The 26,970-nt window shown below is 40.2% G+C and overlaps 1 protein-coding gene across 1 annotated transcript in view; it reads right to left on the bottom strand.

The window, feature by feature from the left end:
- The window catches only part of LOC127453356 (regulator of G-protein signaling 22), a 58,815-nt gene that overhangs the window by 22,720 nt on the left and 9,125 nt on the right, over positions 1-26,970 (bottom strand). Inside the window, exons 9-18 of the mRNA XM_051719687.1 lie at positions 26,629-26,790; positions 26,321-26,507; positions 26,137-26,235; positions 16,344-16,445; positions 16,055-16,249; positions 15,163-15,357; positions 13,087-13,235; positions 12,851-13,013; positions 12,493-12,651; positions 8,272-8,349 (exon numbers count right to left, since the gene is read on the bottom strand). Coding sequence (XP_051575647.1) covers positions 8,272-8,349; positions 12,493-12,651; positions 12,851-13,013; positions 13,087-13,235; positions 15,163-15,357; positions 16,055-16,249; positions 16,344-16,445; positions 26,137-26,235; positions 26,321-26,507; positions 26,629-26,790 — 1,489 coding nt within the window. The remainder of the gene's footprint in view (positions 1-8,271; positions 8,350-12,492; positions 12,652-12,850; positions 13,014-13,086; positions 13,236-15,162; positions 15,358-16,054; positions 16,250-16,343; positions 16,446-26,136; positions 26,236-26,320; positions 26,508-26,628; positions 26,791-26,970) is intronic.

The following is a 26,970-nucleotide window of genomic DNA, read 5'->3' as shown; positions in this document are numbered from 1 at the left end:
TATACTCTGAAAACTAATGAGGGAATGGAAGGCAGGTGAGGATGACGATGAACAGATGGAAGTGATTAGGGCAGTGAATCCTGGGAACATTGTGCAGGGGAAAACTTCAAAATAAAGAGTCCTTGAAGAAAATGAGGGAGACAGACTGTGACAGCAAGAGCTGCTCGTGCAGAGTTTCCGTGAATGCGCAGTTCACCCCTGGGTTTTATCTATGATAGAACATAGTTATCGGCTGCAAATCACTGTAAACCACCTCTTTTCAACAGGATGTAAATGTCAACAGCGGAGTCAAGTCAGCTTTATTTGTATAGCAATTTTCACAATACACATCGTTTGAAAGCAACTTTACAGAAAAATATGCAGTAACAGAAAATTATGCTGTGATGTCAAAGTCCTCATTAGTTAAAAATGCTCACGCTCAGAACACTCAATTTATTCATCTCAGAGACTTATGTCAGTCAATCTGAAAGACACATATTTCCACATAGGCATTTATGTCACAGACAAATTCCTGCGGATTGCCAAACATATTTTTAATGGTGCTTTTTGGGCTTTCATTAGCACCAAGTCTTCAGGAAGTGTGTGGAAGCAGCGCTGACAGCAGCTTAACAGGTCTCAAGAATGTCGGATTATCTGGATGATCTACTCCTTTGTGCTCTGTTGTGGCAGTAAGCAGAGATAGATACGCAAGTGCTGGTGTCTCATTTGGAGAGCCTTGGCTTCAAAATAAACAAGACAAAGAGCTGTCTGGCACCCACAAGGGAAATAATATATCTGGGTATCAGATTAAACTCTGATCTGTATCGAGCGTTTCTGTCATATTAGTGCATCGTATCGATTTGCGGTTGTTTGTCCCTTTTAGAAAATTATAAAAGTCCCATTCAGGATGTCTGCGCCCACTGGGACTGATGGCTTCGATGGTGTCAGTCATTCCGTTGGTACGACTGCGAAAAAGAGAGTTTCAGCACTGGATAGTAGCTCTTCTGTTCTCGCTGGAACCTCAATCGCAGAGTGAGAGTGAGGTCAGAGGGGATGCGTGCTCTCCCTCATTGGAGAATCCCAGTTTTCCTTTATGGGGATACCTCTTTTAGGAATGTGGAGATGACAGATGCATCACTCACAGGTTGGGCGCAGTATGTGAAGGCAGAACAGTGAATGGAATTTGGCCCGCATCACTTTCTGGAGTTACTGACAGTATTTCTAGCATTGAAGCACTTTGTACAATTACTTCAAGGCCTCCATGTCCTAGTCAGATCTGAGAACACTACAACAGTGGCATTACATTACATACATTAACCAACAAGGGGGCATGCATTTACAGTGGATGATGAATGTGGGGGTGGATCTGCTGTCGAGAGATCCCTCGGTATGGAAAGTGGAGACTTCTTTGGTCTCTGTTCTTCTCTCTGGCGAGAAACTTTGCTCCTATGGGTGTGGATGCTCTAGCACATCCACGGCCAAACGCACTTTGCTTTTCCCCACTAAGTCTAATTGTTCTAACTCTAAGAAGAGTAAGAGACTGCGGTCACTCTTATTGCCCTGACCTGGCCAAGGAAACTGAGGCTGGCAGAGATAATACAACTTGTGCGTCCAGCCCTGGCTCCTCTCGCTACGTAGGAACCTGCTGTCACAATAAATATTTCACCCCGTCCCAGACCAAGTAGCTCGTTGGGCCTGGCCCAAGAGATGCTAAATTTGAGTGTCACGGGTTTACCCCCGATGGTGACTGAAGAGAGAGGGGAGCCTCAACGTGCTTCGCATACAATCAAAAAAGGGGTGAGTTTGAGCAGTGTTGTGCACACAGACACATTGTTCCATTTTTTTGTTCAGTGGCAGATGTTTTGTGTTTTCTTCAGGATCTTTTGGATAAAGGCAGGGCCTTTTCTACCATCAAGGTTTAGCTCATGGCCATACTGGCCTGTCATGTGGGAAATAACTTTAATACAATGGTTGAACATCTGCTTGTTTGCAGGTTTATGAGTGGTGCTTGGTGTTTGAACAAGGTGTCAAAACCGCCAGTTCTGTAATGGGATCTGTCTGTGGCCCTGAACGCTCCTTCAGTCTCCCTTTGAGCCAGTTGAAAGTATAAAGTTAAAACTCCTTTCATTAAAAGCAGCTTTGCTATCAGCTCTAACGACCACGAAGCGGGTTAGTGAACTCCATGCTTTGTTGGTTCATCACTCTTGAACGCACTTTGCTGTGGATTTGTCGAGAGTGATGCTTAAGATTAATCCAGCATTTGTGCCTGAGCTATTCGACTCTGTGCTCAGCGGTAAGCTGGTGGAGTTGCTGCCTTTTCACCCACCACCTTTTTTCTCATCTGAGGATGAGTGGCTTCTCTGGTTGTGTCCAGTTAGTACTCTACGTTTGTACGTGAAAAGAATGAAGGCATTAAGTAGTAATCATCTTTTCGTTTCATGGGCTGATTCTCGTAATAGCAGACCCATATCATGACAGCGCCTGTCTCATTGAGTAGTGGATGCCAGTGTTGGGTGTAATGTATTACTAAGTAAATAATTACTGTAATTAAATTACTTTTTCGTTGAATAAAGTAAAAAGATTACTCTTAATTTTCAGTAATTTAATTAGTTACTTCTGATGTAATTGCACTAAATACTGCAGACTATAGAACAATTCTATATAAAACAATTGTGAATTTAAAATCTAAATTTAACATCTAATGTTAAAATGTATGTTTTCTAATTTAACGCTGCCCCCTTAAATTCTTCGGCCAGTTCATGAATAATTTATGTGATTTTATATGATTTATTTAAAAGAATTAAAAGAACAGTTTCATGTCTATCCTTGTATTTTTCATTTGGTCAAGGTTGATAAGGGTTTTAGAAAGTAATTAGTAATAAGTAATGCAATTACTTTTCAGACAGCATAATTAGTAGTCAGTAATTAATTACTTTTTTAGACTAAATTACCCAACACTGGTGGATGCTATTATATTATGTTACAGTATATTTGCCTTGGGTTGTGACTTCCGGAGGGCTTGAGAGTTCATACTATCAGAGGCATGTCTACCCCAAAGGCACTCTTTAGGGGCCTTTAGTCCAGGACATTTGCGTGGCGGCGAGTTGGGTGACTCTCTTGTCCGGTTTCGTAGACTGGATGTCACAGAGCCGTCATCAGCTCATTCAGTGTGAATGTGAATTCGGAATCACCGAATCACTTAATAAGGAATCACTATTTTTTTGACAACTCACTTTGCACTTGCTTGTACCTGCATCCAGGGGTGCAACTACCCATTTCCGAACAGGTATGCGAAATTAGATTTTGTGGCCCATGTATCTGTCGAGAAATTTTGCTTTGTTGTAAAACCATCAGTCTTTCAAGAAACAAGATGACATTTGACATCAATTATATTGCTGCAGTTATTTATATATATAAGAAATGTTTTTAGTAATATAATTGTTTCAAGTGTACAATAGAAATGAACAGAAATGAAGTTATATTCTATAGAAAGCACATGACAAAACGCAACAACAGTTAGTCTTTCAGAACAATATTGAAGGAGAAATGCTCACAATAAGCCTTTATTTGTTAACGTTAGTAAATACTTTAGGTATCACAATGTGCTGTAACAACAGTACATAATTAACCTATTAACAGCAGTTATTCAAAATACACTTGTTTTTTGTTAGTTCATGTTCACAATGCATTATTTACTGGTAACACAACTTTCAATTAAAAAAATATAATACTATGTTGAAATTAAATAAACAATGAAAATTAATAAGTGCTGAAAAAGGATTGTTCATTGTTAGTTCATGTTCATTAATTTACTTTACAATAAGGTTGCATTTATTAACATTAGTTATGTGTTACCTTCACTTTGAGTTTTACTATGGGTTAGTGCAGTATTTTTGGGGGGTCACAACCCCTCTGAAACAAGAAAAACTTTAGCTACCAGAAAGTTTTGTATCTCATTGGAGACAATTTTACTCTAGAATAGCTGACAAGTGCTGTCTATGTGCTTCCGATAGCAGTCAGGACCTCTGTACAATAACTTGCACCCGATTAATGATACTGATAAAAGTTAATTAAAACGGGCCTTTCCGCCATTATTTACTCACCCTTGTCATTCAAAATCAGTATGAATTTTTTCATCCGTGAAACACAAGACTGAGGGACCAGAGTATCGTGTTTGTGGCTGTCCAAGCTCCGAAAGCACACATAAAACCGCCATTAAAGTCGTCCATAACACTCGTGCCTTAGATTTCAATTCTTCTAAAGCCATATGATAGTGTTGTGTGAGGAACAGACCAAAATTTAAGTGTTAATTCACCTCGTCGCTCATTTGAATGACCTTGTTTAAATGAGTGCACCTAACATCAATGCTTTGGCTGTCAACAGCTGCATGCGTAGGATGCGCTGAGGTGCCAGGCCAAAGTTTAAACAAGGCAGGAGAAATTGCGCACATCGGTTCTTATGTGTATTTTCACTTTTTTTGTTGAATGTGTGAAAGTGAACGAGATCTGAGGTCGGGTCAGTCTTCCGCGCCTCCTTTGCAATACCTCCTCTTTGAGAACCACTGGGTTAGTGTATAAATATATCATTTAATAAACTAAACATTAATTTCATTAGAGAAGAAATTGATAATTCTAGTTTCTGTCAATGTTTTGCTGTAGTAAAGATGTCATTTGGCAACTTTTCATAATATTTTCTCCCCATTTATTTTCCAACAAAATCTCTTTTTTTTTTCTTCTTATGGTTAATTCTCAATAATATATATAATAATAACTCAAGATGGCGCCGAGTATGGCTGCTGCGTTGCGAGCTCCGACACAACATAGCAATGTTTTGTTTGTTTTGTTCACAATTCTTATGTTTTTGTCTTGGATGTTGTCTGCCTTATTGTCTGCGACAGACAAACACTTTTGGACATTGGTTCAGCGATCTCACACCGAAAACCGGACTTCACATTCCTCAATGCCGACCCGCTGTTTACAAACACGCAAGCAGAGCCCTTTGTCTGGGCAGCACGGCCGCGGAAACGCAGGAGGAAAAGGGGAAACAGAGCCGGCATTCTCATCAGAGTAAGACGCCGCGCAAATCGACCCCCGCTACCCACTATTCTACTGGCAAATGTTCAGTCTCTGGATAACAAGCTCTGCGAGCTGAAAGCGCGGATCTCTTTCCAACGAGAGACGAGGGACTGCTGCATTATCTGCCTAACAGAAACTTGGGATGTCTGCGGAGATTCCAGACTCAGCCATTGAACCCGCGGGGTTCTCCGTGCACCGAGCGGACAGAGCGAAAGACCTCTCAGGTAAAACTAGAGGAGGTGGTGTATGTTTTATGATCAACAAATCCTGGTGTGATCAGAGGAACGTACATTCCATCAAGTCTTTCTGTTCTCCTGATCTGGAATTTCTTATGCTTCTGTGTCGACCACTCTGGCTACCGAGGGAATTCACAGCGGTCATTATCACTGCTGTGTACATCCCCCCACAAGCCGACACAGACCGGGCACTCAAGGAACTGTATGGGAGTATAAGTGAGCAGGAAACCGCGCACTCTGAGGCCGCGTTCATTGTGACCGGGGACTTTAATAAAGCCAGTTTAAAATCAGTCGCACCAAAATATCACCAGCACATTAGTTTCAACACATGAGGGGACCGGGTTTTGGATCATTGCTACTCTCCGTTCCGGGATGGCTACAAATCCCTCCCCCGCCCACCATTTGGCAAATCGGACCACTCTTCCATTCTGCTTCTGCCCGCTTACAGGCAGAAATTGAAACAGGAAGCACCCACCCTCAGAACGATCCAGTGCTGGTCAGACCAATCAGATTCTACGCTACAAGACTGTTTTGATCACACGGACTGGGAGATGTTCTGGTCCGCCTCTGATGACGACATCGAGCTTTACGCTGATAGCGTAATGTGTTTCATCAGAACGTGCGTAGAGGAAGTGATTCCGACCAGAACTGTACGAATCTATCCGAATCAGAAGCCTTGGATCAATAGCGATGTTCGCGCGGCACTTAATGTGCGGACCTCCGCTTTTAATTCCGGGAACACGGAGGAGCATAAACAAGCCAGTTATGCCCTCCGCAAAACTATCAAAACAGCAAAACGCCAGTACAGGAGCAAGATTGAAGGACAGTTTAACACCACCAACTCTAGAAGCATGTGGCAGGGAATTAACATCATCACGGACTTTAAAGGGAATAAAAACTCCGCCATGAACACCGCTGCCTCTCTACCGGATGAGCTAAATACTTTTTATGCTCATTTCGAGGGAAATAACACCGCCCTCGCGGAGAGAGCTCTCGCGGCTGAAGCTACAGAGGTTAGTTCACTCTCCGTCTCTGTAGCGGATGTAACCCGATCCTTCCGACGGGTGAATATCCGCAAAGCCGCGGGCCCAGACGGCATTCCGGGCCACGTCATCAGAGCGTGCGCGAACCAGCTGGCTGGTGTTTTTACGGACATTTTCAACCTTTCCCTCTCTTTGTCTGTAGTCCCCACATGCTTTAAAACATCCACCATTGTGCCTGTTCCAAAGCAATCGAAAATAACTTGTTTAAATGACTGGCGTCCTGTTGCTCTGACCCCCATCATCAGCAAATGCTTTGAGAGACTAATCAGAGATTACATCTGCTCTGTATTACCACTCAATCTTGACCCGCTGCAGTTTGCTTACCGCAACAACCGCTCCACTGATGATGCCATTGCATCTACAATACACACTGCTCTCTCCCACCTGGAAAAAAAGGAACACTTATGTGAGAATGTTGTTTGTAGACTACAGCTCAGCATTCAACACCATAGTGCCCTCCAAGCTAGATGAGAAACTCCGGGCTCTGGGCTTAAACAGCTCGCTGTGCAGCTGGATCCTGGACTTCCTGTCAAGCAGACGCCAGGTGGTTAGAATGGGCAGGAACATCTCCTCATCACTGACCCTCAACACTGGAGCCCCACAGGGCTGTGTTCTCAGCCCACTACTGTATTCCCTGTACACACATGACTGTGTGGCAACACATAGCTCCAATGCCATCATTAAGTTTGCTGATGACACGACGGTGGTAGGTCTGATCACTGACAATGATGAAACAGCCTACAGAGAGGAGGTGCACACTCTGACACACTGGTGTCAGGAGCACAACCTCTCCCTCAACGTCAGTAAGACAAAGGAGCTTGTGGTGGACTTCAGGAGAAAAGACAGAGAACACAGTCCCATCACCATCAATGGAGCACCAGTGGAGAGAGTCAGCAGCTTCAAGTTCCTGGGTGTCCACATCACTGAGGAACTCACATGGTCCGTCCACACTGAAGTCGTTGTGAAGAAGGCTCATCAGCGCCTCTTCTTCCTGAGACGGCTGAGGAAGTTTGGAATGAACCGCCACATCCTCACACGGTTCTACACCTGCACTGTAGAGAGCATCCTGACTGGCTGCATCTCCGCCTGGTACGGCAATAGCACCGCCCACAACCGCAAAGCACTGCAAAGGGTGGTGCGAACTGCCAGACACATCATCGGAGGTGAGCTTCCCTCCCTCCAGGAAATATATACAAGGCGGTGTGTGAAAAAAGCACAGAGGATCATCAGAGACTCCAGCCACCCGAGCCATGGGCTGTTCTCACTGCTACCATCAGGTAGGCGGTATCGCAGCATCAGGACCCGCACCAGCCGACTCCATGATAGCTTCTTCCCCCAAGCAATCAGACTTCTGAACTCTTGATCTCCCACGATCAAAATACATCAACACTGCACTTTATTACCCTTACTCTTATATCTCACACCGGACTGTCATAAATTATATTATTATATTATATTCTCTCTTAACAACTGACTATCAACCGACAGCCTGAATGTCAATACAGTACAATACTGTACATTCTATATATACTACTATATATATACTTTTTTAATATATTTTTATTTTTTATTGAATAATGTGTATCTATATAGTAAAAAAAAACAAAAACAGTGTATTGTATACTGTACAGTGTATGTTATTATTTGTATATTGTTGAGTGTAATTATGTGTATATCAGACGTTTAAATTGTGTTGTGTTAATTTGATGTTATTGTAAATTGGTGATCGGAACTGCACCCAAGAATTTCACACACTATTGCACTTGTGTATATGGCTGTGTGACAATAAAGTGATTTGATTTTGATTGATTTGATATAATTGGAGTGATATGTCTAAAACATCTAATAGGAAAAAATATTCCATAGCTTGAACAATCACAGAGAGGTTACTGATACACATCATGAGATGCAGAAGAACATGAGAGAATCATGACTGACCTTCCACTGATGATGATGTCGTCTCCTCCTGTACTGACGGACCACAGACTGCTCACACACACCGTCTGACAGATGAACCTACACACACACACAGAGATTCACCTATCTCTCTCTCAATGTGATCATGTGATGAGCAGGTGTTGTGGGTAATTAGTGTAATGAGTGTAATTAGGACGTCAGTGGAATCTCAGGTGTAATCGGACACATCACTGATCCTCTAACAGGGTGCTTCTCATTTCTGAAACAGCGCATCCTCGTTTCGTTTCCTAGCTTCTCCCTTTAATGAAGCAAGGAAAGAAAACAAGGACAGAGGAATCGAAGCAAGACGGATTTGTAAAATGAAATGTCTTTCTCACTCAAGCGTTCTTTAAAGTGCCATCTCTGCGCAGCTGCAGTACATCAGAGCACTTCACATTATGTTGAAACTTAATTTATATTTTCAAAATAAAACTTAATTCATGATGCATTTTAATTATATGAGAATAATGGTTAATTTAAATCACAAAGGTGAAACATGAATTAAAACTGTTGAGTCAAATGTGAAGGGGGAAAATCTATGCATGTTTTAGGGGCTTCGACCAAAAAGTCTTTCATTGGATCCACCTGTGCTTCCTCTCTCAAGCATCTTCAGAAAGCTTCCTCGATCCTCGCCTCCTCGTGGTGTATTTAGAGAATTGATACATCCTTCATGATGGCAGACTTTAATCGGTTTCCGGGTCACGGGCTCGAGGACGGAGGAGCGAGGAAATGAGGATGCACAATTTAAGTCATGAGAGGCACCCTCGGTCTCTGAACAGGATGTTGGTGTGTTTGCTGGAGAGACGACATGACTAACATTATTTTAGTGAAAAGAGTTTGTTTTGTAGTTTGATCATATTCTGTTGTTAAATAATGAGATGAATCTCATGAAACCTCTCTAGAACACATTCGCCTCTTATTTCACCCCAAAATCAAAACAACTAAAAAGATATTTTGCTTGAAGAAAATTAAACCTTTTTGCAAGACTAGTAATTGTGACATTATTTTCATAACAATTAAACATATTTTCACCCAAAATCAAATTACTGCACTAAAATTTTTATTGCAAAATAACTTAATTTTCATTATTGTTGTGCAAAGAAATGAATGATATATTATTGAAATAGAAAAATATTTATATATCATGGAAGTATTTGTTGTAATACCTTTATGTGCATTTAAATCAAAAGAAAACTGTAAAAGTAATGATAATCTAATAAGAATGATCATTAATAAACATGATAATTACAAGCTCAAGTAAATTTTCCAGATGTGTTACAGTGATGAGAACGAGATTTATTTCCAATCAAGTAACGAGGGGAAAATGTGCTGTCATGAAAATAATATCACAATATTTTCTTGAAATTCTCCTATTTAAAAAGGACCGAATTTATGTTTTGATTCTAAAATCATATTAAATTTCTCCAACAAACAGAAACAGCTCAAACAAGTTGTTGCTCATCATACTCTTATATGAAAAGACTCAATCAGAAATGTTTATCGTTTCAGCACAAAAGCATTGAGATCTAGAAGTCATTGAGAAGAAATAAGCGCTGATTTTAACACTCTTTAGTGTGTCTTCAGAGTTCTAGAGGAGCACAGACAGTGAAGGAGCGATCTGAAGATGAGACACTTTAAAACAGAACTACTGATGAACTCAAAGAACATGAAACTCTTAAAGCTGAAGTGTGGCATTTCTGCGCCACCGAATGGAATTCCCAAAATAAACATTGTTTTCAAACAGTTTTCTGAATACATTCCTCCGTCTGTTGTTGGTCAAACAAAGAGATAGTCCCGCCCCCAACTGTGCTATTGGTTGAGTCAATGTTGTTGTGTCGGGTTAGACAGGTTGCTCAAAACAAACAGAGCACTTTTCAATCAATCTCAAGAGGACACTTTTGGCCATGACAACTTCCTCTCCTTCTATAGAAATGTATGACATTACAATTCAGCACATTAAATACAACATAGATTAGGGACGTAACGGTATGAATTTTTCACGGTATGAAAACCATCACAAAAAATACCTCGGTATCACGGTGCTTATATTTATTTCTTTAGAACACTCTTAATCACATGACAAACAAACATAAGATAATCATAAAACAAGTTTAAAAAAAAGTAAAAAAAAAAAAAAAATGTTTGCAATAAGTCAAATGGTTTTTAATATAATTGAAAAATGTAAAATATGTCAAATCAGATTCATACTCTATATCAGGGTAGGTTGTGATGCAAAAAATAAGCATATTTATGTTATCTGTGCTGAGGCGGGAGCATTGTTTTAAGCATAAACCTTGCTGAATTTTGATAAATTACCCTGAAAACACAACATTATATTATATTGTGTAAATATATTGTGTAAATTAAATCAAGTTAATATATCTTGAGAAAAATGTTTTTTGCAGTGTAATGAATGGATGTAATTTTAAAAAGTTTATGAAATCAAATTGAGCCAAACAAGATACATTTATGACCTGCTGCAACAAAATGAGACATAAGGATTTTCATTTTATTTGCATTTTCTTTTTAAATCATGAAATTCACAAAATAAATGTTACTTTGACAGTCTTTGCCATGACCATGACTGAGCAACACTCACGGCCTGCGGGTTTATCATTGTGTGTACACAGATTTAAAGGTTTAATCTGCATGCCAAATCTGTGTTTCAACCGCAGGGAGTGGACTTGTCATCTAATGCCCGTAGTTCATTATTTGACTAGAACAATACATTCCAGAGGAGTATATTGCCAAAATGTTAAATATAATATTACATTTGTGCATTAATTTGTATATGTGAGACTTTTCTCGTTCATTCATTATGCGTTTTGGGGACAAAATGACCCAAAATGATGGATCAGGTCACATTTGTAGGTAATATATTAATGTTTTACAACAGTAAATTTGACTTTCTGTGGGTTTTTATTATTTTGCAAATACATTGTCTTAGTCTTTCAAAATGTTACAGATAAGCGCTTAGAAAGCAGAAGCACTAACGTTGCGTAAGCTTATAAACCAATTCCAAATAATGGGTAACTAGTCTCGTAAATTGCTTATGTATTCTATGAAAGGGGATCTAGATTTTTTAATTGATTACCAGACAATTCACAGAGTTTTTCGCTTACCTTCATGTCCACAAATTCTGTGGGATGGTGCTCTCGGAGATGGTGCTTCATGTTTGAAGTGTTTCCCGACTGAGCCGACACTTTTCTCTGACACATTTTACAAATCAACACTGATGTTGCCTCTTGTGTCTTTTAAATAACCAAAATACTCCCAGACAGCGGTCTTTAACCGCTTAGGTGGGGGGAAAAGAGGCTCCTCCGTGTCCGACATTTCGTCACACAGCGCTCATGTGCTGCTGCTGTCCGTTGGTCTGACAGAGTGACATGACAGAGTGTGTTTTTTTTTATTATTATTATTAAATGAACCATTAGTAAATGGAAATATAATTAATTTACTTTTTTAAATGTATATATTATTTTTTTTTAATTAAGGAAAAGTCAACGGTATGTTAGTGTTTTTAATACCACGATATACCATCATACCGTTACATCCCTAATATAGATATATCATCAAAGAGATCACATGTAACACCAATTTTAATTCCTTTACATTGGCTCCCAGTTAAATTTAGAATTCTAGTGATGGTGTTTAGAGCATTGCATGGTCAAGCTCCTGCTTATATAAAGTGTTGTTGCAACCTTATAACTCCAGCAGGAATCTGAGATCTTCGGAACAGGTCTTGTTAGCTGTTCCTCGCTCCAGACTAAAGACTAAAGGTGACTGTGCTTTTGAGGTTGTTGCTCCCAAATTGTGGAATGCTCTCCCTTTGGATTTAAGATCTGTGGACTCTGTGGTCATTTTTAAAAAGCAGCTAAAAACCCAATTGTTTAAAATTGCTTTTGTCTAATTTGTTTGTTTTGTCTTTTTTTAAAAAAAATTTTATGCTTTCTTGTTTTATACTGTGGATGTTAAGCACTTTGTGACGTCTGTTCTAGAAAGGTGCTATAGAAATAAAAATTACTTAGTTGTTTTGTGCACCAAACACTACTGAGACATTTAAAATTGACACTGACACTTAAAGCGAAATTGCAAAACCTTTGTAAATTTTTTGCTGGGTCTCGCAAATACTCATTTTGAAATATCAGAAATAAGACAAACATTATTGTTACTTTTATAAAGATCTCATTGTTGTGATCTTACCTGCGGTTTGTGACGCGTGATGAATTTTGAACTGGACAGAAACAGCGGCAGCCAATGAGACTCTAATCGATCCTGAACGACAGACTGAAGCTCAGTGAGAACTGACACAGAGACACACTCGCGCTGAAGATGCAGATAACCACCACACATCTGCAACAACTACACACACACACACACACACCATTAACAAGCTTCAATGTAGTTCATAACTGCTGTTTTTATCTTGTGTTCTTTGATTTGAGCCCCTGATGTGAGCAGCTGCAGACCTGCACATCAGCCTGTCACATGAGCTCCATCAGTGAGCATCACAACACACTCATCTCTCAGAAACTGTGTGTGTGTGTGTGGTTTCTCATACCCTTGTCTGCTGCTCTTCACTGGCAGGGCTGCTCGGCCCAAACAGGAAGTTGCTGGTGAGATATTGAGCTTTGATGTTTGTGTTTCTTTTTTTTAACAGATCTTCATCATCCTGAGGAGTCTTCATCAACTGCTTGATGTCCAGCCAACACTGCAGATGCATACTACACACACACAGTCTAAGTGTACGTGATGTTTCTACAGTGTGTGTGTGTGATGGATGGGTTCTACTCTCACCTGGCTGAATTCTCTTCCAGGAAGGACAGGAAATGCTGGAGTTCAACCTGGTTCTGGATCAGAGAAGTGAGACGGAAGCCTCTGAACGAAGCTGGAACCTTTGACCACAGATCAGGATGTCTGACGTGCTGATCTGCAGTTCTGCACTCCTGTCACACACACGATCACATACAGACTCACACTTCTGCTGTGAACACTGTGATCAAGATGGGAAGTTTCTATATGCTCAGAATAACTAGATAATCTAACACAAGGTTAGGAGGGTTACTTTTAAAACTTGCTTAGTAAAAAATGTAACCCGTAACTTAATCCAATTACCACAATACAAATGTAATCAGATTACTTTTAATTACCTCTAGGTCACATATGTAAATAAAGTCAAGAGAAAAGCAATATGATCTCAAAGACTTCTAATTCTGCATTCTGAATGCAAACAAACGATGTTTGAATGTTGAGTGATGTAGACATTATTACACAAGACAAAAAACATGAAAACAGGGACACTGCCTCAACTTTGTATTTTTAAACAAATCTGCTGCAGAAAATGGCTTATTTTCTCAACAAGCAAATAGAATTAGAACTGATGCACAGAATTATGTCTTAGATTTTAAATAAAATCTGACAGGATATACATTCTGCCATGTACTGCAGTTAGTATGTAGACTTCTGTTTTAAGTCAGATGATCACAGATTATCTTCATCATCATCATCATCATTATTATTATTCAGATTAACAATTTTTTATTGATTCATATAAATGAACACCGTAAAACAAAACATATATATACACAGAATCAATCACACAAAATAAATAAATAAATGAATAAATAAAATAAAAAATAAATAGATAGATAATTAAACAAATAAAAATATAATAATAATAAATCACATATCCATAAATGACATCTACCTGCCCCATTTCTCCACGAACATGTTGTACCTCCCCATTCTTCTAAATGCCCCTTCCTCAAAGGCCACCACCCTTCCCATCTCCAAGCACCACTTCTGAAAAGAGGGTGCTCCAGCCGACCTCCAGCCCCTTAAAATGATCTGCCTGGCGATCATGACACTGGTTAAGACCCAACTCTTTGTGTTTGCTTTCAATGTTGATGACTGCCCCATCACCCAAAATACAGAGTATGGGGCAATATTATGAGTGGGAGTGCCTACTCTCCATTCTCCAATACCAAGTTAAAATCTTTCTCCCATAATCTCTTGATAGAAGTTAAAGCTCCATCCCCCAGACACTGAATTAGCAGGGAGTAATACACTGATGCCTCATGACCTTTTCCAAAAGCAGTAATCACCTCTCCCAGAGTGTCTGCTGCTTTAGGGGGGTGTATGCTACTCCCAAAAATAGTACAGAGCAGGTGGTGCAGCTGTAAATACCTAAAGAACTGAGATCTGGGAATCCCAAAATGTTGAACCATATTTTCAAATGATCTCAACACTCCACTCTCATATAGGTCACTGAGTGTATTAACCCCCCTCACAATCCACTCTGACTAGCAGAAAGGGGACTTATTAATACATAATTTAGGGTTCAGCCATATGCTCGAGGCAACATTTAAATAAATGTCCGAATCAAACACTCTGGACACTTTTGTCCATACCGAGTGCAAATGTGAGATAACGGGGTGTGATTTAACTTCTCTGGTTAGATTGATAGAAAGGCTTTGCAATGGCCAAGGGAGGGACTCTTCTCCTCGCATGGCATCACGTCTATTATTATTGATGCAATGCCTCCAGTGTATTTCTTCTGCTCGCTCACGATACACAGTCCAACATCACCAGATAATGTTTATGGATGATTCTGTTTAAGAAGGATTGTAATGACAAAAAATACAAAATAATAATAATAATAATAATAATAATAATTCAAGTTAATAATAAAAGTTCTTATTCCTACTTTTTATAAAAGTTCCATCTGCCAGAATTTCTCCCTCACTCAGACTTTTGAACTGTTCTTAACAATATATTTAAAATAAGTATCAAAATCAGATAAATTATCCACATCTATTTTAATTAATGTGGTATTTATGTGTACAATTTTGATTTATTTTATTTTTATTATTAAACAAACTCAGTTGTGTGTGAGTGTGTGTGTGTGTGAGTGTGTGATTGTGTGTGTGAGTGTGTTACCTTCTGCAGTCTTCTGTGTGTTTGTGTGTGTGTTACCTGCTGCAGTCTTCTATTTGTGTGTGTGTATAGAGTCTGCAGTGTGTTGAAGAGTTCAGTTTCAGCATAACGCACTTCCTCCCACAGTGCCACCTACAAACACAAAAGGTAAGAGATAACAGTGTGACATGTCCTGCAGTGTGACGTGATATTCCATGTAAAACTATTTTAAACAGCATAATAGTTCATTTGTTATGATGATGCAGTGAATCATTAAAGGTGCACTCAGTTTTTATTCACACTACTGGCCTGGATGCAGCATCACAATAGTTTTCAGTAACAGATAACATTGTAGAAATTCACTATTCACAGTAAACCAGGATTCATTTAATCCATGAATGAAAGTGTCCAATAACAGGACAGTTAATGAGATTAAGCGAGTAGTATTCGACTGGTCATGTGATCATAACATGGCTGCTCCCATGTGGAGACCCTCTCCATGCAGAATAAAACAGCTTTTATACGGTTACTGATATGACTAGAGTCCTCATCTCATGTGAGCGGTCATGATTTTATACATATGTTTCAAAATTACAATTCATTTCGTTAGAAGTAAAACTTTTTAAATGAGTAAAAAATTGCTGAGTGAACCTTTAATTAATGAAGGCATAAAGTTGATTAAAAAATACAAAGAAATGGAGACCAGACACAGGATATGAGATATACATTTTCCCTTATAGTTTTAAGCTAAAATGAAATTAATTCCATGGACATGTTCAGTGTGGATTAACCAGAGATCTCCCTGTGAATGTAAGTGGGACAATAACAGAATGATGTGATGAATAATTACCCAGCGCAGTGATTGTGTGAGTGTGTTTGACAACAGTGTCCAGGGCTCCAGCAGGAGAGTGAGCACGTGTTCCTCCACCCCATCAAATAGATCCTCAAACGCTGGATTCAAACGCACCAGAACACCTTCAATGATGATCTCACTCAAGCCAACGCTCATCTGAGCTCCACTACACACATACGAGACGTACAGAAGCTGAGAGGAGACCACACAGAGACATGCATCAGTCACATGACTGATCAAATCATACAGTATTTCTGTGTGTGTGTGTGTCTGTGTGTGTGTGTACCTGAGCGGTGTGCTGCACTCTATATGGATCAAATGTGCTCTGGTTAAAGAGTGAATGGAACCGCTGCAGTTCTGAGCAGAAATGAACAGCATTTTCCCACAACTGCGCGCACACACACACACACACGCACACACGAGACATCAGAACACTACACTGCTTTAAATTTTTATTTCACAGAGTAAATCTACTTCACTCTTATATAAACACACAGGAAATGACAAAGCTTTACATCTGACTTCAGAAACACTGGATTCAACACTCAGTTTGGAGTATCATACAGACAGCAGTTTTAACATCAAATTCCAAAATATATTTATTATTAATGTTTGAATTTCAGTGTTAATGTCATCAATTAAATTACTAACAAAAATTTTCATTGAAGGGTTTTTCTTATTTTGTCAACGATAATGAAGACGATCATGACAATAATCAAATGGTTCACACATGAATGCATAACTTGTGTTGTGAACACACCATTTCCTTAAAAACAAACTACACATAACACAAAATCCTAAATGGTCTAGATGTGAGGAATTCACAACAGAGTCACTTGTAAAAGTAGCTCATACTTCAGTCATGTTAAAGGGATAGTTCAACTAAAAATGAAAATTCTCTCAGTCATTTAACTCTAAATCTTCACTTTCACCTTTTGTGTTTTGGTGATTCGCATTCTCCGTGCATATCGCCACCTACTGGGCAGGGAGGAGAATTTATAGTAAAAAAAGCACTTAAATATTGAGAGAATCATGTGGTGCCAAGTGAGGATTGGACTTGTGAATGGCGAGCTCTGCGCACTTTGCTAGTTTTAATACTTTTTATGGCATAAACCGGTGAGATTCGATACACTCTGTTCCACAATTGTTCTAGGAGGACAATATGTCAAAGAATTAAAAATCCTTGAAATCTGGAGACATTAAAAGACACTTACATGCTCAAGCTGATGCCCCCGTGCAGCAGGACGCAAGCAAAGTTGGGGAGGTGCAGGAAATGCGTAGAGAAATGCTGAATATGTCAGCAATGCTGACAAAGGTCGTTGCTAACTTGGAGGATCTTGCTGTAATACGTTGATCGATCACTGCCATGGAGGCGAAGTTCTCTGATGTGGTCACAAGAGTGGGGGATGTCGAGAAACAGATCGATTACCTGGAATCATCGGAGAGGGAATTAGCTGCTAATCCGCTAGCGACCAAGGTGCATTTGGAGCGTGTCTGGGAGAAGTTGGAGGACTTGGAAAACCATAGCCGGCGCAATAACGTCCATATCGTCAGAGTTCCTGAGGGAGTAGAGGGACAGGATATGCTGAAATTCCTGGATGGGCTCCGAGTCTGCTCGACATAACAGGCCATCATCTGGAAATCGAGCGAGGTCACAGGGTTCCTGTTCGGAGATCCACTGAGGGATACAGGTCCCGATCAATTCTGGCCAAATTTCTGAGATCATCCAATAAAGATCTTGTGTTACACGAGACGAGGAGTAAAGGAATGCTTTCTTGGAAGAACCACAACATTTTCTTGTTCCCAGACTTTGCGAATTCGACGAGAGGAACACGATCGATTCAAGGAATGCAAGAAACTTTTACATCAATGGAAGGTTGCTTTTGCACTGATATTCCCAGCCAAATTGAGAATAGATGCTAAGGATAACCGTAAAACATCCACATGCCCACAGCAAGCGATGTCCTTCATAAAGTCAATGGAGTGATTAATTTGTTGCACTCATGTTGCAGCCGAGTGTACTGGCTCACTGAACATTCACTTGACTGTTTGAGGAATCTGCATGCTGTTTTTGTGCCGATTCCGCCTATCGACTGGAGTTTATTTTGTAGATTAACGCACCTTCAGGACAGTTTTATGGATGAATCTACACGCTCTTTGTGTTATCTTTTGCTGTGTAATTGTCTTACAAAATTTGTATAGAAACACCAGACCTGACCATTGGCAAAGTTGTCGCGGGGACTCTCATAGGCGTACATGTACTGTTTGTGTTTAGAGGGATAGACCCCAGCTGGCGCTGTCGTGCTGTTTGTTTGGTTCTAGAGAAAGTTCGGGGTTTGATTGTTGCACTAATGTTGGAATGTGGTCTTTATAATCTTGTTTTTGACACGATTTATCTTTTCTAATATGTCAAAATGTCAGTTGTTAATATGAGTGTACTATCTCTCTCCACGTGGAATGTGAATGGGTTGGGGCACCCCATAAAAAGAAGGAAGGTTATTTCTTAAACGTAAGAAATATGATATAGCGTTTCTTCAAGAAACTCATCTTTCCCCACAGGAAGCTGAAAACTTTTGGAAGATATGGGGTGGACATGTTTTCTATAGTGCTGGCTCAAGTAAGAGCAGCGGAGTCATTACATTGATAAGTAAACATCTACAATTCAAATGTCTCAAACAGATTAAAGATAAATTAGGAAGAGTCATTATTGTTTTAGCAGAAATTCAGGGGCAAAGGTTGATTTATACACCATATAAATTCAACACCATAGTGCCCTCCAAGCTAGATGAGAAACTCCGGGCTCTGGGCTTAAACAGCTCGCTGTGCAGCTGGATCCTGGACTTCCTGTCAAGCAGACGCCAGGTGGTTAGAATAGGCAGCAACATCTCCTCATCACTGACCCTCAACACTGGAGCCCCGCAGGGCTGTGTTCTCAGCCCACTCCTGTATTCTCTGTACACACATGACTGTGTGGCAACACATAGCTCCAATGCCATCATTAAGTTTGCTGATGACACGACGGTGGTAGGTCTGATCACTGACAATGATGAAACAGCCTACAGAGAGGAGGTGCACACTCTGACACACTGGTGTCAGGAGCACAACCTCTCCCTCAACGTCAGTAAGACAAAGGAGCTTGTGGTGGACTTCAGAAGAAAAGACAGAGAACACAGTCCCATCACCATCAATGGAGCACCAGTGGAGAGAGTCAGCAGCTTCAAGTTCCTGGGTGTCCACATCACTGAGGAACTCACATGGTCCGTCCACACTGAAGTCGTTGTGAAGAAGGCTCATCAGCGCCTCTTCTTCCTGAGACGGCTGAGGAAGTTTGGAATGAACCGCCACATCCTCACATGGTTCTACACCTGCACTGTAGAGAGCATCCTGACTGGCTGCATCTCCGCCTGGTACGGCAATAGCACCGCCCACAACCGCAAAGCACTGCAAAGGGTGGTGCGAACTGCCAGACCCATCATCGGAGGTGAGCTTCCCTCCCTCCAGGAAATATATACATATAAGGCGGTGTGTGAAAAAAGCTCGGAGGATCATCAGAGACTCCAGCCACCCGAGCCATGGGCTGTTCTCACTGCTACCATCAGGCAGGCGGTATCGCAGCATCAGGACCCGCACCAGCCGACTCCATGACAGCTTCTTCCCCCAAGCAATCAGACTTCTGAACTCTTGATCTCTCACGATCAAAATACATCAGCACTGCACTTTATTACCCTTACTCTTATATCTCACACCAGACTGTCATAAATTATATTATTATTATATTATATATTCTCTCTTAACAACTGACTATCAACCGACAGCCTGAATGTCAATACAGTACAATACTGTACATTCTATATATACTTTTTTATATATTTTTATTTTTATTGAATAATGTGTATCTATATAGTGCGTATTGTATACTGTACAGTGTATGTTATTATTTGTATATTGTTGAGTGTAATTATGTGTATAACAGATGTTTAAATTGTGTTGTGTTAATTTGATGTTATTGTAAATTGGTATATGTCTCATCACTGTCACGACTGCTATGTTGATCGGAACTGCACCCAAGAATTTCACACACCATTGCACTTGTGTATATGGCTGTGTGACAATAAAGTGATTTGATTTGATTTGATTTGATTTTGGCTAATATTTACGCACCTAACGTTGATGATCAGGGCTTTTTTATAGATCTTGAAGGGATGTTGCAAGCCGCTGGCACCCCTCATGATATAATATTGGGAGGAGACTTTAATCTTTTGATGGACTCAGTCCTTGATCATAGTGAAGCAAAAGTGTGTAAACCCCCTAGAGCAACACTGACGCTTTACAGGATGTGTAAAAATCTTGGTCTTACAGATATTTGGAGACTTTTGAACCCATCTGGTAAGGACTATAAATTTTTTTTCTCAGTCCATAAGATTTATTCTAGAACAGATTTTTTATTTATAAGTCCCTCATTTCATCTGTTGTTGATTGCTCAATTGGAAATATCTTAGTTTCAGATCATGCCCTGTGAGTGTAGAGGTGTTGCCACATTCGGAGTAAAAGAAATCATATAGTTGGCGCTTTAATGTATCCCTTTTCCAAAATCCTGAATTCCAACAAATGCTAAAAGCTGAAATCAATGTTTATATGGAGACCAACTGGTCCTCAGTATCCTCTGTGGGTGTGGCTTGGGAGGCACTTAAGGCTGTTCTTAAGGGTCTGATCATACAGTATGTCTCAATCATCAAGAAATCCAAAGCACAAGAACTCGTGGAGTTGGAAGGGAATATTAAAAGTGCCGAGGCAGAGCTGAAGCGCCGAATGTCGTCTGATGGCCTCAGAGAATTGACCCGATTGAAATACAGATATAATACTATTTTGTCACGGAAGGTGGAGTTTTGGTTATTCAGGGCAAGACAGTCATATTTTGAGTCGGGGGACAAAGCAGGAAAACTTTTAGCTAGATAAATAAAGCAGAGAGAGTCTTTTTCTACCATTCCCTCAGTGAAATCTGCTGGTGATGAAATTTTTACCTCAGCGATTGAAATTAATAATGCTTTTAAAAAATTCTATCTTGATCTCTATAGTTCCACTTCTTCGTCTACTGATGAAGATATTAGAAACTTTGAGGAACCATTAGAACTCGTTAATTTGATGAATGAGCAAAAAAATTATCTTGATTCTGAGATAACCTTGGAGGAGGTTGGCAAGGTAATTAAGGCCCTGCCTCCAGGTAAGGCTCAGGGGCCAGATGGCTTTGCCGCTGAATTTTTTAAATCTTATGCTACAGAACTGGCTCCACTTTTGTTAGAAGTTTATACAGAATCATTAAAGAATGGAAAGCTTCTGCCAACCATGACACAAGCCCGGATCAGTCTGATTCTTAAAAAGGACAAAGATCCAAGCGAGTGTAAAAGTTACCATCCAATTTCCCTGATCCAACTAGATGTAAAAATACTGTCAAAAATTTTGGCTGATCGATTAAGTTATGACATCTCTTATACATATAGATCAGGTAGGGTATATTCAGTGCCGTAGCTCTTCTTTATAGACACCCTGTAGTGGCAGTACAAATAAATGGATTAATTTCAGATTATTCTACTCCCTATTATTGTTCTGTCTTGTCCTGGAACCATTAGCAGCCACGAAAGGCCTAAGAAAGGAGGATGATTTTTCAGGGGTGGTGGCAGAGGTGTGGCACATAAGCTTTTACTTTACGCAGATGATATTTTATTATTTGTCTCTGACCCCACTAGATCTATGCCTTGCCTCCACAGAATTATTAATTCCTTTAAGTTCTCGAGATACGGAGTCAATTGGTCTAAATCCGAAGCTTTGGCTCTGGCAGCGTACTGTCCAGTAACTGCTTTCCAGCTGGGCACCTTCCAGTGGCCCAAACAGGGCATTAAGTATTTGGGTATTTTTTTTTCCCAGCAAATTTGTCCGATTTAGTTGGGAGTTCATTTTGATCCTTTAATAAAAAGGTTTTCGAGCGATGTGGGTAGGTGGGTTTCATTACATTTATCTATGATTGAGAAGGTTAATGTTTTCAAAATGAATTGTATTCCAAAATTTAACTACCTGCTACAATCTCTCCCTATAGATGTTCCTGTAACACATCAATGGAAAGGAGGCGAGAACTGGCTTGATAATATAAATAATGGTTTAATAATAAACTGAACCAAAAGACAAAACACACACAGGTGTCGGGCAGCTGCCCGTAACACTCTCTCTCGCACTGCCATCTCTGGCCGCCTTTATCCCTCTTGGGCTTAATCGGCCTAATTAGGGGCCGGGTGTGCGGAATCACGACCCGGCCCCGCTCTCCACCCTGCCACAGTCCCCCTCTCTTATTTCAAGCAATTTGATAGCATAGCGAAGTCCTTCATTTGGAATGGTAAACGTCCCAGATTACATTTCAGTAAGTTACATAGGCCGACTGACAAAGGTGGGCTAGGAATACCCAAGATTTTGTTTTATTATTATGCATTCTGTCTCAGACAGTTGGCTCATTGGTCACTTCCACCTGAGAGAGCCCCTCCCTGGTTTTGTTTGAACAGTTTTGTATCTTGCATTTGCACTTGGTATGGACAAAAGTGTCCAGAGTGTTTGATTCGGACATTTATTTAAATGTTGCCTCGAGCATATGGCTGAACCCTAAATTATGTATTAATAAGCCCCCTTTCTGCTAGTCAGAGTGGATTGTGAGGGGGGTTACTACACTCAGTGACCTATATGAGAGTGGAGTGTTGAGATCTTTTGAAAATATGGTTCAACATTTTGGGATTCCCAGATCTCAGTTCTTTAGGTATTTACAGCTGCACCACCTGCTCTGTACTGTTTTTGGGAGTAGCATACACCCCCCTAAAGCGGCAGACACTCTGGGAGAGGTGATTACTGCTTTTGGAAAAGGTCATGAGGCATCAGTGTATTACTCCCTGCTAATTCAGAGTCTGGGGGACGGAGCTTTAACTTCTATCAATAGATTATGGGAGAAAGATTTAAACTTGGTATTGGAGGAGGGAGTGTGGGCTAGGATTCTAAAAAATTTCAAGTCTGCATCTAGAGATGCAAGGGTTCACCTTATGCAATTTAAGATTTTACATCGATTCTATTGGACCCCCTCTAGATTGTGTAGGATTAGTCTTAAAGACACACCCGTGTTTTTTGGTGGTGTGTTAAGATCCAAGAATTTTGGTTGAGGATGCAGAGTACCATGTTTGACGTATTGGGCACTCAAATTTAATTTTGCCCCAGACTCTGTATTTTAGGCAATGGGGCGGTCATTAATATAGGGGATAAATACATAAAAAATTGGGTCCTAGCCAGTGTTATGATCGACAGACAGATCAGTCTTAGGGGATGGAAGTCAGCTGGAGCACCATCATTTCAAGAGTGGTACACAGAGATGGCAGGGTAGCGGCATTTGAAGAAATGTCATATAGAAGGCTAGGCAACTTGGATTCAATAAAAAATGGGGTAGATATTTAGCCTTTTTAGAAGGCACTCAGGGAGGGGCAGTGGAGAGAGTTGTGTAGTTTTAAATGTGTGTGATATATATATATATATATATATATATATATATATATATATATATATATATATATATATATATATATATATATATACATACACACACACACACACACACACACACACACACACACACTATATGGACAAAAGTATTGGGACACCTACACATTACACCTACAGGAGCTTTTATGACATCCCATTCTAAATTTATAGGCATTAATATCGAGTTGGTCCCCCCTTTGCAGCTATAACAGCTTCCACTCTTCTGGGAAGGATTTCTACAAGATTTTGGAGTGTGTCTGTTGGAATTTTTGCCCATTCTTCCAGAAAAGCATTTGTGAGGTCAGACACTGATGTTGGACAAGAGGGCCTGGCTCGCAATCTCCGTTCTAGTTCATCCCAAAGGTGTTCAATAGGGTTGAGGTCAGGGCTCTGTGCAGGCCAGTCAAGTTCTTCCACACCAAACTCATCCAACCATGCCTTTATGGACCTTGCTTTGTGCACTGGGGCACAGTCATGCTGGAACAGAAATGGGCCTTCCCCAAACTGTTTCCACAGAGTTGGAAGCATAGAATTTTCCAAAATGTCTTGGTAAGCTGAGGCATTAACATTTCCCTTCAGTGGAACTAAGGGGCCTAGGCCAACCTCAGAAAAACAACTCCATAGCATTATCCCTCCTCCACCAAACATTACAGTTGGCACAGTGCAGTCAGGCAGGAAACGTTCTCCTGGCATTCGCCAAACCCAGACTCGTTCATCAGACTGCCAGATAGAGAAGCGTGATTCATCACTCCACAGAACACCAGAGTCCAGTGGCGGCGTGCTTTACACCACTCCATCTGACACTTGGCATTGTGCTTGGAGATGTAAGGCCTGCATACAGCTGCTCGACCATGGAAACCCATGCCATGAAGCTCCGGCACACAGTTTTTGTGCTGATGTTAATGCCAGAGGAGGTTTGAAACTCTGCAGTTATTGAGTCAGCAGAGCGTTGGCGACTTTAACGCACTATGCGCCTCAGCACTCGGCGACCCCGCTCTGTAACTTTACGTGGTCTGCCACTTTGTGGCTGAGTTGCTGTGGTTCCTAAATGCTTCCACTTTGCAATAACACCACTTACAGTTGATCGTGGAATATCTAGGAGGGAAGAAATTTCACGAACTGACTTGTTGCAATGGTGGCATCTTATTACAGTACCACGCTCGAATTCAGTGAGCTCTTTAGAATGACCCATTCTTTCACAAATGTTTGTAAAGGCAGACTGCATGGCTAGGTGCTTGATTTTATACACCTGTGGCAATGGGACTGAATGAATAATTCAATGATTAAGAGGTGTGGCCCAATACTTTTGTCCATATAGTGTGTGTGTGTGTGTGTGTGTATATATATATATATATATATATATATATATATATATATATATATATATATATATATACTTTTTATATACTTTTTTTTTGTAGCTTTGACCACAGGGATATTTGTTGAGGGTTGGGTTGGGGATTGGGAGGGGGAAAGGGAATAATGGGGGTTGATTCTTTGAATATGTTTTGCTTTTCTGTTTCAATTGTGTGAATCAATAAAAGTGTTAATTGGGGGAAAAAAGCACTTTAATACTGATCTGTTTCTCACGCTCACCTATCATATCACTTCTGAAGACATGGATTAAACCACTGGAGTCTTATGGATTACTTTTATGCTGCCTTTATGTGCTTTTTGAAGCTTCAAAGTTCTGGTCACCATTCACTTGCATTGTATGGACCTACAGAGCTGAAATATTCTTCTAAAAATCTTCAGTTGTGTTCTGCAGAAGAAAGAAAGTCATACACATCTGAGATGGCATGAGGGTGAGTAAATGATGAGAGAATTTTCATTTTTGAGTGAACTATCCCTTTAAGAAGGACAGTTTCTCATGTTGTTTAATCTTACATATTAAACAAATTCATCTTTAACATGTTTGATACATGTTAAGGTAACCCTAACTGTAAGTAGTTTATAATTTTTTCAGAATTTTTTCATATTTTGGACTTTTAAAGTTTAATGCATGTTTGTCATTTTGCACATTATAAAAAAGATGTATATACAAAATAATAAAAATATATAGAATATGTTATTTCCATTGACTAAAACCATATGCTGTTTTAGTCAGTACAATTTACTAAAATAAATGAACATGACATGATGAAATATTGACTAAATTTCAAGGACATGTTCATCAAAAAAACTAAAACTAAGATTATAACTAAAATAAAAGCTATGTGAAAATTAACAGAATTTGCAGAATGTGTATATTAACACATGCAATAACATTGTCCTTTAGATGCTTCTCTTGTAGGATTCTGTAATTTTTGCAGCGGCATGATTTATCTGAACTACAGGAATATTCATATCTACTGAATTAAAATAATATCACGGGTTACAGTCCTTACACTTCTGTTTAAAGACTAAGATCTCAATTTGCTCAATGCTGAATAAATCCAAGGGAACACTGTTGTGACATGTTGTGACAGTTTGAGAAACACTGAAATTATGTTGTATTGTGTTTGTGTTGATTGTACCTTGTTTCCTGAATTCTGACAGAAATGAGTGAAAAAGAAGCCAGATCTCGATTCAGTCTGAAGAACTTCCAACAGAGTCTGTAGCGCACGACTGTCCACCTACACACACACACAGACACACACACACAGATCAAATACACACACACATCAGAATCAGCTACAGGGGGAGTGGACCATTCAGTACCTTCAGATTGCTGCAGACAAATGCGGGACGGGGTTCTGCACAGATGGTGGAGCAGATGCAAGCAGGCAAGTGAATGTATGTTGGCAGGGAGGTGGCGCTGTGAGTGCAGAGATTCGCATAGACAGAACTGAACCCATGCTCGGATGTGTACCACTGATCAGACACACACGAGCTGAAGCGCTGACCCCTGAAACACACACACACTTCATACATGGTGCTTTCGTATCCTTTTTGAATCTTGAAAGCTGTGATCTCAGACTGTTGGACTCTGTATGTGTGATGATGAGATAGCACAAACACACACACACCAGTACAGCAGCAGGATCTCGAACAGATGAGGTTGAATGTGACGCAGTGTGTCTTCCTGCCAGCAGATGGTGCTGTTTAAACCCAGTCTAGAGAGCAGCTCCACACTCAGAGCCGCCGCACTAGTGCTGACTACATACTCACTCCTCATCCACACTAAATACCTGCAACAGTAGAGAGGAATTTAGTGCACACTACTGTATCTGCATCAGACCCATTGCACTGTTACAACACACTCTTCAAGTACACAAGCACATATGTGAATGTTTGGTGAACACATTACAAGTGTGCGGTCACGCAGGTAACAGACCTCAGTACTCAAGGAGGTTATTTTCAAATATCTG

Source organism: Myxocyprinus asiaticus, chromosome 15 (assembly GCF_019703515.2).
Source record: "Myxocyprinus asiaticus isolate MX2 ecotype Aquarium Trade chromosome 15, UBuf_Myxa_2, whole genome shotgun sequence".
Taxonomy (NCBI): Eukaryota; Metazoa; Chordata; class Actinopteri; order Cypriniformes; family Catostomidae; genus Myxocyprinus; species Myxocyprinus asiaticus.
Note: the sequence above shows the minus strand (reverse complement) of the source record. Positions and strands in the feature narration are given on the sequence as shown.